Below are 14,718 nucleotides of genomic sequence, written 5' to 3'. Positions count from 1 at the left end.
CCAAGATTAGAAGGAAGGATATAATAAAGACATGAGCATAAATAAATGGCACAGAGACTTAAAAAAGAAAAAAAAAAAAACCACACAGGAAAAGATCAATGAAACCAAGGGTTGATTCTTTGAAAAGAAAAACAGAATTGATAAACCTTAAGCCAAACATCAAAAAAAGGGAAAGGAAGGAAGGAGGACAGGAGGGAAGGAGTAAAACAGAAAGGACCCAAGTAAATATAATCACAAATAAAAGAGAGAAATAACAACCAACAGCACAGAAATATAAAGGATTATAAGAGACTACTATAAAAAATTATATGCCAAAAAATTGGACAACCTAGAAGAAATAAATTCTTATAAACAGACATTCTTCCAAAACTGAATCAGAAAGAAATAAAAAATAAGCATAGACCAATTACTAGTAATAAAATTGAATCAATACTCAAAAAACTACCAAAAACTAAAAGTCCAGAAAGACATGGATTCAAAGGTGAATTCTATCAAACATTTAAAGAAGAGTTAATACCTATACTCAAACTAATCAAAAAAAAAAAAAAAAAGGAGCAAGGAAGGGCCAGCATTACCCTGATACCAAAACCAAACACGCCATTAAAAGAAAAGAAACCTACAGGCTAATAACTCTGATAAACATAGACGCAAATATCCTCAAAATATTAGCAAGCTGTATCTAATAATACATTAAAATGCTCATTCACCACAATCAAGTGGAATGTACAGGGGTGATGCAAAAAAGACTCAACATCTGCAAATCAAACAATGTGATACACTTCATTAATGAAAAATAAAAATCATGTGGTCATCTCAATAAATGCAGAAAAAGCATTTGACTAAATTCAACATCCACTCATGATTTAAAAAAAAAATCTCCACACAGTGGATTTGGAGGGAAAACCTCAACATAATAAAAGTCATATATGGAACACAGAGCTAACAACATACTCAAGGGTGAAAAACTGAGAGCTTTTCCTCTAGGATCAGAAATAAGACAACACAGTACTGGAAGTTGTAGCCAGAGCAATCAGACAGGAAAAAAGAAAAAGAGGCATCCATATAGATGGAAGATGCCTTCCTTAAGGAAGAAATGAAACTGTCACTATTTGCAGGTGACATGATGCTATTCATAGAAAACCCTAAACACACCACCAAAAAGCACTGGAAGAAATAACTGAATACAGTAAAGTTGCAGGATAAAAAATTAATACAGAGAAACCAGTTGCAATTCTATAGACTAATAACCAAATAGCAAAAAAGAGGAATTAAGAAAACAACCCCATTTAAAATTATACCAAACAGGATTAAATATAACCAAGGTGGTGAAAGATCTGTATCTGAAAACTATAAAACAATGATAAAAGAAATTGAAAATGACACAAAGGTAAAAATAATTCCATGCAATTCCATTCAATTAGAAGAACTAATATTAAAAAATGCATACTACCAAAGCAACCTACAGATTCAATGAAATCCCCAAATTCAATGAATATCAAAATAACAGCTTTTTGCACAGAACTGGCACAAATAATCCTAAAATTTGTATGGAACCACAAAAGACCTCAAGCCATCAAAGTAATCTTGAGGAAAACAACAAAAATGGAGGTGTCACAATTTTAGATTTTTAGAATATACTAAGGAGGTGTACTAATCAAAACAATATGGCACTGGCACAAAAACAGATACACAGATCAGTGGAACAAAATAGAGAACAGAAATAAACCCATGTTTATATGGTTAATTAATCTAAGGCAAAGGAGACAAGAATATACAATTGGGAAAAGACAGTCTCTACAATGGTGTGGGGCAAACTGGGCAGCTACATGCAAAAGAATAAAACTGAACCACTTTCTTACACCATACACAAAAGTTAACTTAAGATGGACTAAAGATCTAAATGTGAGACCTGAAATCATAAAAATCCTATAGAACATGGGTAGGAATTTTTTTTTATAGTGGCCTTGGCAACATTTTTCTACATATGTCCCCTAAGGCAAGGGAAACAAAAGCAAATATAAACTACTAGAACTACATTAAAATAAAAAGCTTTTGCAAAGCAAAGGAAACCACCAACAAAACAAAAAGTTAACCAAATGAATGGGAGAAGATATTTGTAAATGAAAAATCCAATAAGGGGTTAATATCCAAAATACATAAAGAAAATCCAATAAGGGGTTAATATCCAAAATACATAAAGAACTTATACAACTCAACACCCCCCAAAACAAGTAATCCATCTATACTGATGGCCAACAGACATATGAAACGATGTTCAACATCACTAGTCATGAGAAAAATGCAAATGAAAACAATGAGATATCACCTTATACCTGTAAGAACAGCCAGTATCAAAAAGACAAGAAATAATATGTATTAGAAAAATGTGAAGAAAAAGGACCCCTCAGGCACTGCTGGTGGAAATGTAAATTGGTGCAGCCACTGTGGAATATAGTATAGTATGGAGATTCCTCAAAAAGTTAAAAATAGAATTAGCATATGATCCAGTTATTCCACTACTGGGTATCTATCCAAAGAAGATGCAAACACTAATTAAAAAAAAAAAAATGTGTGCATCCCTAGGTTGATTGAAGTTTTTATTTAAAACAGGCAAGATTGGGGCACAGAGGTGATTCAGTTGGTTGAGCATCTGACTCTTGATTTCAGCTCAGGTCATGATCTTGGGGTTGTGGGACTGAGCCTCACACTGGGCTCCACACTTGGCTGGGAGTCTTCATGGGAATCTTTCTCTCTCCATCTCCCTCTAACCGCCCTCCCTGCTCACTCTTTCTCTTAAGATAAGATAAAATAGCCAAGATATGGTAGCAGCCCAAGTGTCCATGATAAATGAATGGATAAAGGAGTGGTGTATATTGGCGAGGATGCGGAGAAAGGGGAACCCTCCTACACTGTTGGTGGGAATGCAAGCTGGTGCAGCCACTCTGGAAAACAGTATGGAGGTTCCTCAAAATGTCAAGAATAGAGCTACCCTATGACCCAGCAATTGCACTATTAGGTATTAACCCCAAAGATACAGATGTAGTAAAAAGAAGGGGCAAACACACCCTAATGTTCATAGCAGCAATGTCCACAATAGCCAAACTGTGGAAGGAGACAAGATACCCTTCAACGGATGAATGGATAAAAAAGATGTGGTTCATATATACAATGGAATATTATTCAGCCATCAGAAATGATAAATGCCCACCATTTGCACTGACACGGATGGAACTGGAGGGGATTATATTAAATAAAGTAAATCAAGCAGAGAAAGACAATTATCATATGGTTTCACTAACATGTGTAACATAAGAAATAGCACGGAGAACCAAAGGGGAAGGGGGGAACCCAAAGGGGGAGAAATCAGAGAAGGAGATGAATCATGAGAGACTAGGGACCCCGGGAAACAACGTGAGGGCTTTAGAGGGAAGGAGAGTGGGGGTACGGGATAACAGGGTAAAGGGTATTAAGGAGGGCATGTGCTGTGGTAAGCACTGGGTGTTATACTTAACTAATGAATCAATGAACACTACATCAAAAACTATGTACTATACAGTGGCTAACTGAACATAATAAAAAAAGAAAAAAAGAGACCATATGTTGAAAATAGAAAAGCAAGATAAAAAGAGAAGCCTTAAACATTGATAATCACAGTTACGCCATAACAGTTCTGAACTGCTCACCCACAGACTCTATTTTCTAAGGGATAAATAAACTTTTACCTTATTTTAAAAAAAGAAGAAGAAGAAGAAGTGGGGTATACTTATACAATGGAATATTACTCAGTCACAATAAAGGACAAGATCTTGCCATCTGCAACAGCATAGATAGCCTGGAGGTTATTATGCTAAGTGAAATAAATCTGACAAACAGAAGACAAATTCTGCATGACTGGACTTTTATGCAGAATTTAAAAACAAAACAAATGAAACAAACAAATAAAAAAGCGGACTCAGACCTATAAATATGGAAAACAAATTGGTGCTTGCCAGAAGACAGGGCAGTCAGTGAATGGGTAAAATGGGTGAATGGGAGTGGGAGACACAGGTTTCCAGTTAAGGAATGAATAATTCATGGGAATAAAAGTACAGCATAAGGAATATAGTCAGTGATATTATAATAGTGTTGCATGGTAACAGATGGCACTTGCAGTGAGCCCAGTCTAAGCATAGGGTTGTTAAACCTCTATGCTGTATACCTGAAACTAAATTAACATCATGTATTAATTATATTCATAAAAAGTCTTTATTTTAAAATTTTTAATATATCATAAATATTCATAGTCAATACAATTAAATGCAAGAATAAAAACCCTACCTTGTCAAATGAGCATTTTGGGAGTCAGGTATACCCTAAAGCAATTAGTTCACACGATCATTCATAACCACAAAATATTCTCTTGGGAATGGTTGATGTTTTAATACAAAAGTCTCTTCACTAGTTCAATAGGCACCCAAATAAAAATGGTACTCAAATATACTGATAAAAAGTCTTCAAAAAGAAGCCTGAAAGCAGCAATTTAAAAACGATAACAACCAAAATCTCAATAACTCCCAAATTAGCTGACCAAAAAACTCCCCTAAAACAAAACTTTAAAAGTCCTCAGTGAACAAACAATAAATAATGGAATAATTATCAAATAATGAAAAACAAATAAGAGGAGCATGAACAATGTTTTACCTACCTTTCTTTCATTTCTTGTTCATTGTACATTCTTTTCCTTCCCTACCTCTATATTCATCCATGTCATTCACTTCCTTCAAATCCTAATCCAAGAATGATGTTCAAGAAACCTTCTCTAACACGATCCACTCTAATAACTTCCTTCCAGCAATACTTCCCTTTTCACCACTATGTTTTATAATTGTTTTCTAGTTACTTCTACCACTCAACTCACCTTGTTACCAAAGCAGACGAAAATCCTAAAGCAAAAGCATATTTAAAAAATTAACGCTGGCCCATATAATCAGATATCCATATTTAAAGAAGCCAAATTCATTTGAACCAAGTAGAAATGCAAGTGGAAACTTTGTACTATTTTATATTTCTCAGTAAATCTTCATAACATCTCATATTTACTATACAATTTTAGTAAATATTCAAAGTTATGAAGTTATGTACATCTAACTAAACTAAAATCATCAGTTGACCTTACACAGATGACCTGATCCCAACTAGCAGTTACCTATCTAGCAAGACCACTTCTACTGGCCTACTAATCCAACTAACTTTAGTAACTACATTAAACTTAACTACTATTAACTTTAGTAACTACTACAAAAGCCTGTAGCTACAGAGTCATCTCTAGCCACAATTACACTTCTACAGTTCAGGTTCCCCCACCTATAGGAGAGGCCACACTTTTATCTAAGGGTCCCTTGAAACTCAGTCCCCCCAACATGGAACTTCCTTCTTTCTCTCTTACTTTACCTGCCAAATATGACATCCCCACTCAGTGACACATTCAGTAACTATTCTTTGTCAGCCCCTCTGCTCTGTTCTACTACAGAATCCTATGACCATTTCTCTACCATACTGATTATCATACTGAATTTCAATATTTGTATTTATGTTTTTTCCAGGAGTCTGTAAAATCTTCAGAAATAAGGGCTATGACTTTTATTGCAGTATCTCCAGAACAACACCTGCCATGGTGACTCAATAAAAATCTGTTGAATAATCAATGAATGCAAAGTAAATGGAATAAGTATGTATGTATGTATAACCACACATGCACATTTCTTTGTACTTTTAATGAGAATCAGAGTTTGACTACTATTATTATTTAAATATCTAACTGAAACTATATTTCTGGACATTAAGTAACAGTCATGATAACTGGTTACCACTTCCTTTGCAGTTATATTATTCCTTCAATCTATAATTTTGATTTAGAAAAATACATGTAAGACAACAAATTTGGTTAGCTACTAAGATAACTGTTATTATTTCATAACTTATTAGAAATACACCTCTATCTAAAAAGAAACAAAAAAAGGATTTATACTGAAAGCCACTTTTCAAAACTGTGGCAGAATTTACCATGTATTCACCAAACATCTAACAGCTGCCAGGTCTTCTGCTAAGCCCCTGACACCCAAAGTGGAAAAGTCATAGTCTCTGCCTTAAGTAGCTCAAAATCTAGTCATAAGACACACATGCAAACAAAGATATTACAATTTGATAACAGTTCTAAAGATGGTATGTACAAAGTTCAATGAAGATAGATCAATATTGGTATTCTATTCCTAAGACAGCAGGGAAAAAAATGGAAACTGAAATTACTGAATAAAAAACTAAGTATAAGAGGGACGCCTGGGTGGCTCAGTTGGTTGAGCGCCTGCCTTCGGCTCAGGTCATGATTCCGGCATCCTGGGATCGAGTCCCGCATCCGGCTCCTTGCTCGGTAGGGAGCCTGCTTCTCCCTCTGCCTCTGCCTGCCATTCTGTCTGCCTGTGCTCGCTCTCTCTCCCTCTCTCTCTCTCTCTCTGACAAATAAATAAATAATATCTTAAAAAAAAAAAAACAACAAAAAAAACCTAAGTATAAGACAATAAACTAGAAGCCCTATCTTTTGCTATGATAACCTTTAAGAGTTTTTAACCGTTTTTAAACCATGGCCCACTTCGGCAAGCCCATGATGAGAAATCTCTTCTGATTCATAAAATAAATATGTTATTTTAAATTTCTACTATAAATTTCAGGTTCCACTAAAATTCTTGGTTTAATTCAGCTTCAAGTCCACTACAAGTAGAATAATAGCACATGAATAATCAATCATACAGCACTGTGCTCTGAGTTATGTGAAGGAATCTGGGGAAAACAGATGAAATTTTCTAGTTTTCTTTGTATTTATTTGTATGGAGACTTATTCTTCAGTTCATTCAGTAAACATTTACTGAGTGCCTACTGTAAGTCAGGCACTGTTCAAGGTGATTGGACCTGCAACAGTGAACAAGACAGACAAGATACCTGCTTTTATACAGTCTTTGTTCTAACCGTAGGATATAGATAATAAATGAACAAATAAACAGTAAATATGAAGTAGGGCTAAGGGCCCCAAACTGTAAGCATATAATCTGGTAGGACCAAGGAACTGGCAGCTATATAAGGCTGCATCTCTGCGTTGTTGTTGTTACTAGAGACTGTGTTAGTCTGAAAAAAGTTTTAAAAGAACAGGGAAATAACCAATCCAAACTAATACCTCTGAATAAACATTTTACAGTCAGATGGCTACCTTTTCTATACATAGAGGCACGGACTTAAGACACTGAATTCCTAATAAAAAATAACTAACAGTGAGCATCAGAACCTTAAGTTGCTTCCACAATCACATCACTACTATTCAAAAATGTTTATAAGAGAAAATAAGCATTGTAGACTATAATACAAAAATTGCTAAGCCTGAATAAAGATATCTAGGGACATGCTACTTTAATACTTATACACTTGATGACAGTAACAAAAACTACTACATTCAGATTTAAGTCATTTACTCTCAAATTCTCCTCCAACATGAAGCATAACTTAGAAAAGTATTCATAGTATTGAACAACAACAACTAAATGAGTATCTGCAACAAACACAAGCAAGGGAAGATGAGAGAAAGAAACAGACACTAATTAGGCAGTCAACTGACTAAGAACAGAACAACTTCATGTTTAGAAAGGAGTCAGGAAGAAGAAATACATAGGTCTAGGCAGTGCAACCAGGGAAGCTGGCAGTGGCAACCTGCTGGAGGCACAACTAGTTTCTCTGCTGCTTCAAAAGTAATGGCTAAGTACCCATAATTTTTGCTTAGATGCCTGAAGCAATGTATCCCAAATAAGGTACAATAAGGACATATGCATAAAGAGGAAGAAATCAGACATCTGGTCATTTGGAAAGCAATAGCACGGAAGAATTTCAACTGAAATGGCCTACATCACCACAACACATTTCTTGCATTGTCAGGAAATAAGCTATTCAACAGACGTGATTGTTCCAAATCATTCCTAGGCTTAACACCGAAGTCCTGTCATTGGAACGCTACAAAAAATGCCTAACACACTTTGTTCAAAATCATTCCCTGTAAACAGTATTGTAAGTCATCAATTTTCTATAATTCTTAAAAGGAGTATTTAAAATTTTTTTAAAGATTTTATTTATTTATTTGACATAGAGAACGATCACAAGTAGGCAGAGAGACAAGCAGAGGGGGTGGGGGGGAAGCAGGCTCCCTGCTGAGCAGAGAGCTTGATCTGGGCCAGATCCCAGGACCTGGAAGATCATGACCTGAGCTGAAGGCACAGGCTTAACCCACTGAGCCACCCAGGCACCCCTAAAATTTTTAATAATTATATGTGTCAATAAATGGGAACAGTAATTAAACTGAAGAGAACATTTTAATAAACTAAGGGATACTAATATGCAAAAATATGTAAGAAAAGATATAATTGAGAAGAACATCAACATTTATTTACAAATACAGATTCTAGGGGCACCTGGTGGCTCCATCAGTTAAGCGCAACTTTGGTGCAGGGCATGATCTCAGTGTCCAGGGATCGAGCCCCGCATCAGGCTCCTTGCTCAGTGGGGAGTCTGCTTCTCCCTCTTTCACTCCCCCAGCTTGCGCATGCTTGTCTCTCTCTCTCTCTCTCTCACTCATTCTTTCAAATTAATAAAATCTTATTAAAAATTACAAATACAGACTCTAACAGAGTCTAACTAGACAGACACAGTTAATTATAAGTGTAACTTAAACTCTTCAGTCAAAATAATATATTTGCTGTAATCAATAATAAGCTAATGAAAATACAGACTACAATATATAATCCAGAAAGGTAAAATTATTGGTTTTCTTTTACAATAATTTTTGAGGAAACTACTGTAACATTACAAAATAAAAAAGCCCATTTATTTTTTTTTTTTTCAAACACACAGGTTTGAAAACAATTAAATACTCAGGACACTGATACACAGGCCATTCCAGATACACATTTAAAAAGGTGCTCAGTGAACAGGCACCTAGCACTCAAAGTAAGCTTCCCCTTCTCTCACTTTCCTCTTGCCCTATTAGTTCACCACACAGACCAAGCTAAAATCCTAGCTTAACTTTTCTCTCTTTCCACTCCAAAACCATGGCCTAACTTTCTCCACAGCTCATAAATATTTAACTACTGTGACAGTTACTTTTAGGTATCAATTTGATGGGGCCACAGGGTGCCCAGACATTTGGTCAAACAGTATCCTGGGTGTGTCTGTCAGGGTGCTTCCAGATTAGATTAGCAAATGGTACACAGAGTAAAGCAGACTGCCCTCCCCAAAGTCAGTGGTTCTCATCCAATCCTTTGAAGGCCTGAATAAAACAAAAAGGTTGACATACCCTCCTTTGAGTAAGATAGAATTTCCTCCCGCCTGACTGTTCTGAGCTGGGACATGGGTTTTTCCTGCTTTCAGACTCACACTAAAACATTGGTTCTGCCTCGGTCTCAAGGGCCAGTCTTCCAACTGCAACTGTACTATCAGTTCTCTGTTGTCTGCAGGAGGCTGACCACAGATCTGGGGACATGTCAGCTTCCCAAATCACATGAGCCAGTGGATATAATAAATAAAATATCTTTTCTTCCTGCCCTCTTTCCCTCTCTCTTTCTCTCTTGATTCTGTCTCTCTGGAGAACCCTAATACATCTGCCTACTTAGTACACCAAATTCCTAATAAAAAGATCAAAAATTATTTTAAAATAGTAGTATGTAGTGATACCAGTGAGAGAGCAAGACCGTCATAAAGCTTGATGAGAGTCTAATTTTAAAACCTTTTAAACAGTCCTTTAATATAACATACATCAAAACTTTAAATCTATGTATAGGTTTTCCCAGGTAAATTCACTCCCTGGTGAATATATATACAGAGGACATAATCAGAACTATAATCAAAGATTTATGTGCTCAGGATATTGGTTGCAATAACATTTATGACAGAGTCAGACAGACGCAATGAAATGCTCAGTAATAGGGGAATGATTAAACAAATTGTAATACTTTCAAAGAATATGTTATCATGCAACTAATCCAAGTATTTTCAAAAGTTACAGTAAACCTGGGGAAATTAACATAATAAAATGCTGACTTTTAAAATGGGGGGGACCACATTGATCTGGCTAGCTATCTACACTAGAGAGAAAGGCTAAACAGTGACAAATAATTAGTTCTGAATGGGGAATTGGCAAGTAAATTTTTCTGTATTTTTCACATTTTCCATAATCAAAATATTACCTTAAAAATAAAATAACTATATAATAGAGGTCTAAGGAATATTATTCAGAATTGTGTTTAAAGAAAACTATTAAATGATAAATTTAAGATTCTGTGGATAATTATCAATTGACAATTTAAAAAACTAAGGGGTGCCTGGGTGGCTCAGTCGTTAAGTGTCTGCCTTCAGCTTAGGTCTGATCCCATGGTCCTGGGAGATCCAGGGAGCCCCACGTCAGGCTCCCTGCTCGGTAGAGAGCCTGCCTCTCCCTCTTCCTCTCCCACTCCCACTCTCCCTGTCTGTGTTCCCTCTCTCACTCTCTCTGTCAAAAAATAAAATCTAAAAAAAAACACACACACTCACAAACCTGTAAAAATTGAGTTTTTTTGTAATATATTAAAAGAATCTGAACTTGTTAAAAAATATAAAGCGAGATTGTGTTATAAACTGAACTGTATCCTCCTTAGAGTCATGTGTTGAAGCCCTAACAACTCATGTGACTATATTTGGACACAGAGCACTGGAAAAGGTAATTAAGAGAGAGAGGCAAACCAAAAAGCAGACTTTTAACTGCAGAGAACAAACGGTTACGGGGGGGGGGGGGTTTACACAGGTGACGGGGATTATGGAGGTATACTTGTGACGAGCACAAGGTGATGTATGAAGTGTTGACTCACTATATCGTACACCTGAGATGAATATTACACTGTATGTCAACTTAAAGTTAAATAAGAACTTTAAAAAAAAAATTAAAATGAGGTAATTAAGGAAGGCTACATAGTAGGTCGTAAAGGTGGGACTCTAACCCAATACGACTGGTGTCCTTATAAAAAGAGGAAGAAATATCAGAGAACTGAACACACAGAGAAAGGGCCACAAGAGGACAGACCAAGAAGAGAGCTAGCTAGCTGGGAGCCAAGGAAAAAGGCTTAAGGAGAAACCAAATCTGCCAACACCTTGATCTGAGACTTCCAGTTTTCAAAACTGTGAAAAAATAAGTTCCTGTTATTTAAGGCACTCGGTCTGTGGTATTTTGTTATAGCAGCTCTAGCAAACTAATAGAAGACATAATTAAGTATCATTATAAAATTTAGTTGGTAAATACTCTTTGTTCTATAATTTATCTTTTCTAGGAAGAAGCAAACCAAAAAATAAGCATTTAAAAACTTGACTCATGGCACAGAAGGTACAAAAAAAAATTTCCAAAATAAAATGTTATTAGCTAGAACCACTACAGAGAAATAAGGAACAGGAATGGAAACCTGAATACTATGCATAGATGGAAAAACAGCTCTCAAGTTCCTAGTGATGTCTATCTAAAAATGCTCAATGAAAGAATCTGTATAACATAATACAAAACAGCTAAAATTGTTTTATTTGTTCTCAATATATCCTCAGCCTGAAAATAACACTGTTTATGTAAGCATGTTATATCCACACATACTATCTTAAAACTCAGAACCCAGTTCCAGTGTGATAATGACCTGGCTGTATACCTACAATGAATCACACCCTTCTTAAAGCATTATTAGACATCTTACATTGCTGTTTCATTCTTAACTCTTCGAATTAAACTTTCTCAATCTTTTGTTTAGCATCTATTAGATTAATACAGGAGTTTCTTTTTACCTGAATGAAATTGTAGACACATTTATCTTTCAGAATTTTAAACTACATCTCAGAGTTATTTTAAAAATAGACAAGAGACCTTTAGTTTTCAAACCAAATCAAAATTTCAGTTACCACTCTGATTTTTCAAAACTACCTTGTCTGGGTCCATCTTTCCTCGGATAAATTCTTGCTTCCAGAACTGCAATGCCTGTTCCAGTGTTAAACCAATGCCCTTCAGGAAGAGGCCATACTGCATCCGGCCTCCATGACGAAGATGGTGATTTTCCCGCAAAGCTTTATGTAACTGACGCATGCAAGGTGGGAAGGATCTGGTAGAAAGCTACAAGACAAAAAAGTTTTTTGTTAGGTGGAAGATTTACCAGGTCTCTCACAATATCTCTTACAAATCCAATCTAATTTGCAAATTATAAATTCATTCTTATTAGAGTAAAAACAAAAACGATAAGGAAGTATTATATACTGTAATTACAGACTAACTGTTCTCTTAATATTTTTATACTGATTACATGCTGAGATGACAAAAATTGGGATATACTGGGTTGAATAAAATGTATTATTAAAATGTATTTCACTTATTTATTTTTAACTTTTAATTAAACTTCTTGAGATAACTAGATTCACATGCAGTTGTAAGAAAATAATACAAAGAAGTAACAGGCACCCAGTTTCCCCCAGAGGTAATATCTAGCAAAACTATTATCACAACCAAGAAACTGACATTGATATAATCCACTAGTCTTAGAGATCTTAGCCCCTACTACTCTCTAACACTTGGCAACCACTAATCTGTTCTTCATCTCTATAATTTTGTCATTTCAAGAGTGTTAATATAAACAGAATTATATAGTATATAATATTTTGGCTTTTTTACTCAGCATAATTCCCACAAAATTCATCTAAATTGTTGCAAGTATCAAGCATCCATTCCTTTTTTTATTGCTGGATAATATTCCATGGTAGGGATGTACCACAAATTGCTTAGCTATTCACTTGTTAAAGGAGCTGGGTTGCTTTGAGCTCGGGGCTATTCCAAATTAATGAAATGTATAGGTTTTTGTATGAATATGAAATTTCATTTCCCTGGGATAAATGTGCAAAAACACAATTGCTGAATCACAGATGAAATTTTAGAATAATCTAAATACAAAGTAGAACACAAAAGTAAGAGAAATCGTTCTCAAAAGGTAAGTTCAAAAAAATGTATTAAAGAAATCATTAGTAAAAAAGAACAACTTTTCCATTTATGGTTTCAGCTGCATTCTCTTTACTTTCTCAATATCCTTCTTCCAAGACTTAAATTCTCACCCCCTCATGTAATCCTTGGCAAGTTCAACTTTGCCAAAGTGGGAGCAGGTCTCACTTTGTTTCTCTTTGCTGCTCCCTGCAGAGAACATTCAGTTTCTTCAACCTCTCATATTAACAACTTTGAAATTCTTCTATCCCCAACCTAGTCCAGTCAGGCCTCTATCCTGCCTTGCCAGGACTACTGTTTTCATGCCTTCCTTCTTGTTCCTTCATACTATTACCGAATTATTTTTCTTAAACTTTGTTCCAATCCAAAAACACCACTGAAATTTAACATCCTTAGTAGGAACAGGCAAGGTTCTGTCAATGTCTGTAACTAACTACTTTTCAATTATATGTAACAGAACAAACAGGTATTGGGTGGTTTGGGAAATAAGAAGAGTAGCATGTAATTTTCCCCTTTAATTCACTTAAGTGAAATAAAAGGAAACAGTCACTACTATACAAGTTAACTCTCATAAATCAATTATAATGGGAGCTCTAACAAAGGCATAAATCGAGTGCCATGGAAGCACTGTGAGGAGTAAAAAAGGCCAGTATGCTACTATACCAATATAAAGCCTTTGCTCCAGTCAGCTAGATTATTCCATGATCACACAGTCATGTTTTGTACCTTTCTCACTTTTGTCACTCCATTGACCCTGCCTGGGATACTACCCCTTCTCCTCCCCAGGCCATCTAGTCAAAGCCAAACCATTTGTTAAGACTCAGTTCAACTTCAGCTTCCTTTGGCACAATTCCTTAAATACTTTTTACTCACTCAATCACTAAATATCAACTGAACACTACTCTGTGTATAGCTTTGGGAAACCAGCAGTGCAAGGATCTTACATTCTAATGGGAAAAGACAGACAGTGAACACAGACATAAATAGAGATAATTCCAAAATCCCTGGAAACAGAGTTATGTGATTAAGTATAAAAAAGAGAGGAATGCTTTAATTTGGGTAGCCAATGAAGCCTCTCTGAGGAGATAAAATTGCACTAAGATATATATTTTAAGTAGGATTCTAGTCAAATGAGATCCAGGTAAAGGAAACAAAAGCTAAGACCTTGAGAAGGAATGAACATGATCTGCTCAAGAGATAGCAAGAAGGTCCAGTGGCTGGAACCTGTGAGCGGGCCAGAACAGAGAAGAAGTTAGAATCTTAAGTGTACATGACATTATAGGCCATAGTTATAAATTTGGATTTTAGTCTAGATGTGATGGAAACTCAATAGAGGGTATGTCAGAATACTGACATGATCTGAAAACAAAGAGAACTCTGGCTGTTGTATAGTGAACAGACTATATAGAGAAGCAAGGAAGACACTTAAAAGAGACTTTGTAAGTAGTTGAAATAACAGAAATTTAAAATTTAGGGTCTAGGGTTGGCAACAACGGGACAGAAAAATGATTGTGGATACTGAGCAGACAAAGGAATTCTAAGACCAGGTTATGGATGAATTATTAACATGGATATTGCAGAGGCCAGGAACAATAACAAGAGTAGTGCTAGTACAACAGACCATGCCAGTGTGCTACAGTGGATGAGGGCAGGAGGTGGGG

At 35.7% G+C, this 14,718-nt stretch overlaps 1 protein-coding gene across 2 annotated transcripts in view; it reads right to left on the bottom strand.

Annotated features, from left to right (window-relative positions):
• The window catches only part of PRIM2 (DNA primase subunit 2), a 381,685-nt gene that overhangs the window by 101,340 nt on the left and 265,627 nt on the right, over positions 1–14,718 (bottom strand). For both annotated transcript variants that reach the window (XM_044253579.1, XM_044253588.1), the window contains exon 10: positions 11,999–12,184. In XM_044253579.1, the coding sequence (XP_044109514.1) occupies positions 11,999–12,184 (186 nt within the window). The remainder of the gene's footprint in view (positions 1–11,998; positions 12,185–14,718) is intronic.

Source organism: Neovison vison, chromosome 1, assembly GCF_020171115.1.
Source record: "Neovison vison isolate M4711 chromosome 1, ASM_NN_V1, whole genome shotgun sequence".
Classification (NCBI taxonomy): domain Eukaryota; kingdom Metazoa; phylum Chordata; class Mammalia; order Carnivora; family Mustelidae; genus Neogale; species Neogale vison.
The sequence above is the reverse complement of the archived record's forward strand: the minus strand, read 5'-3'. Positions and strand labels throughout refer to the sequence as shown.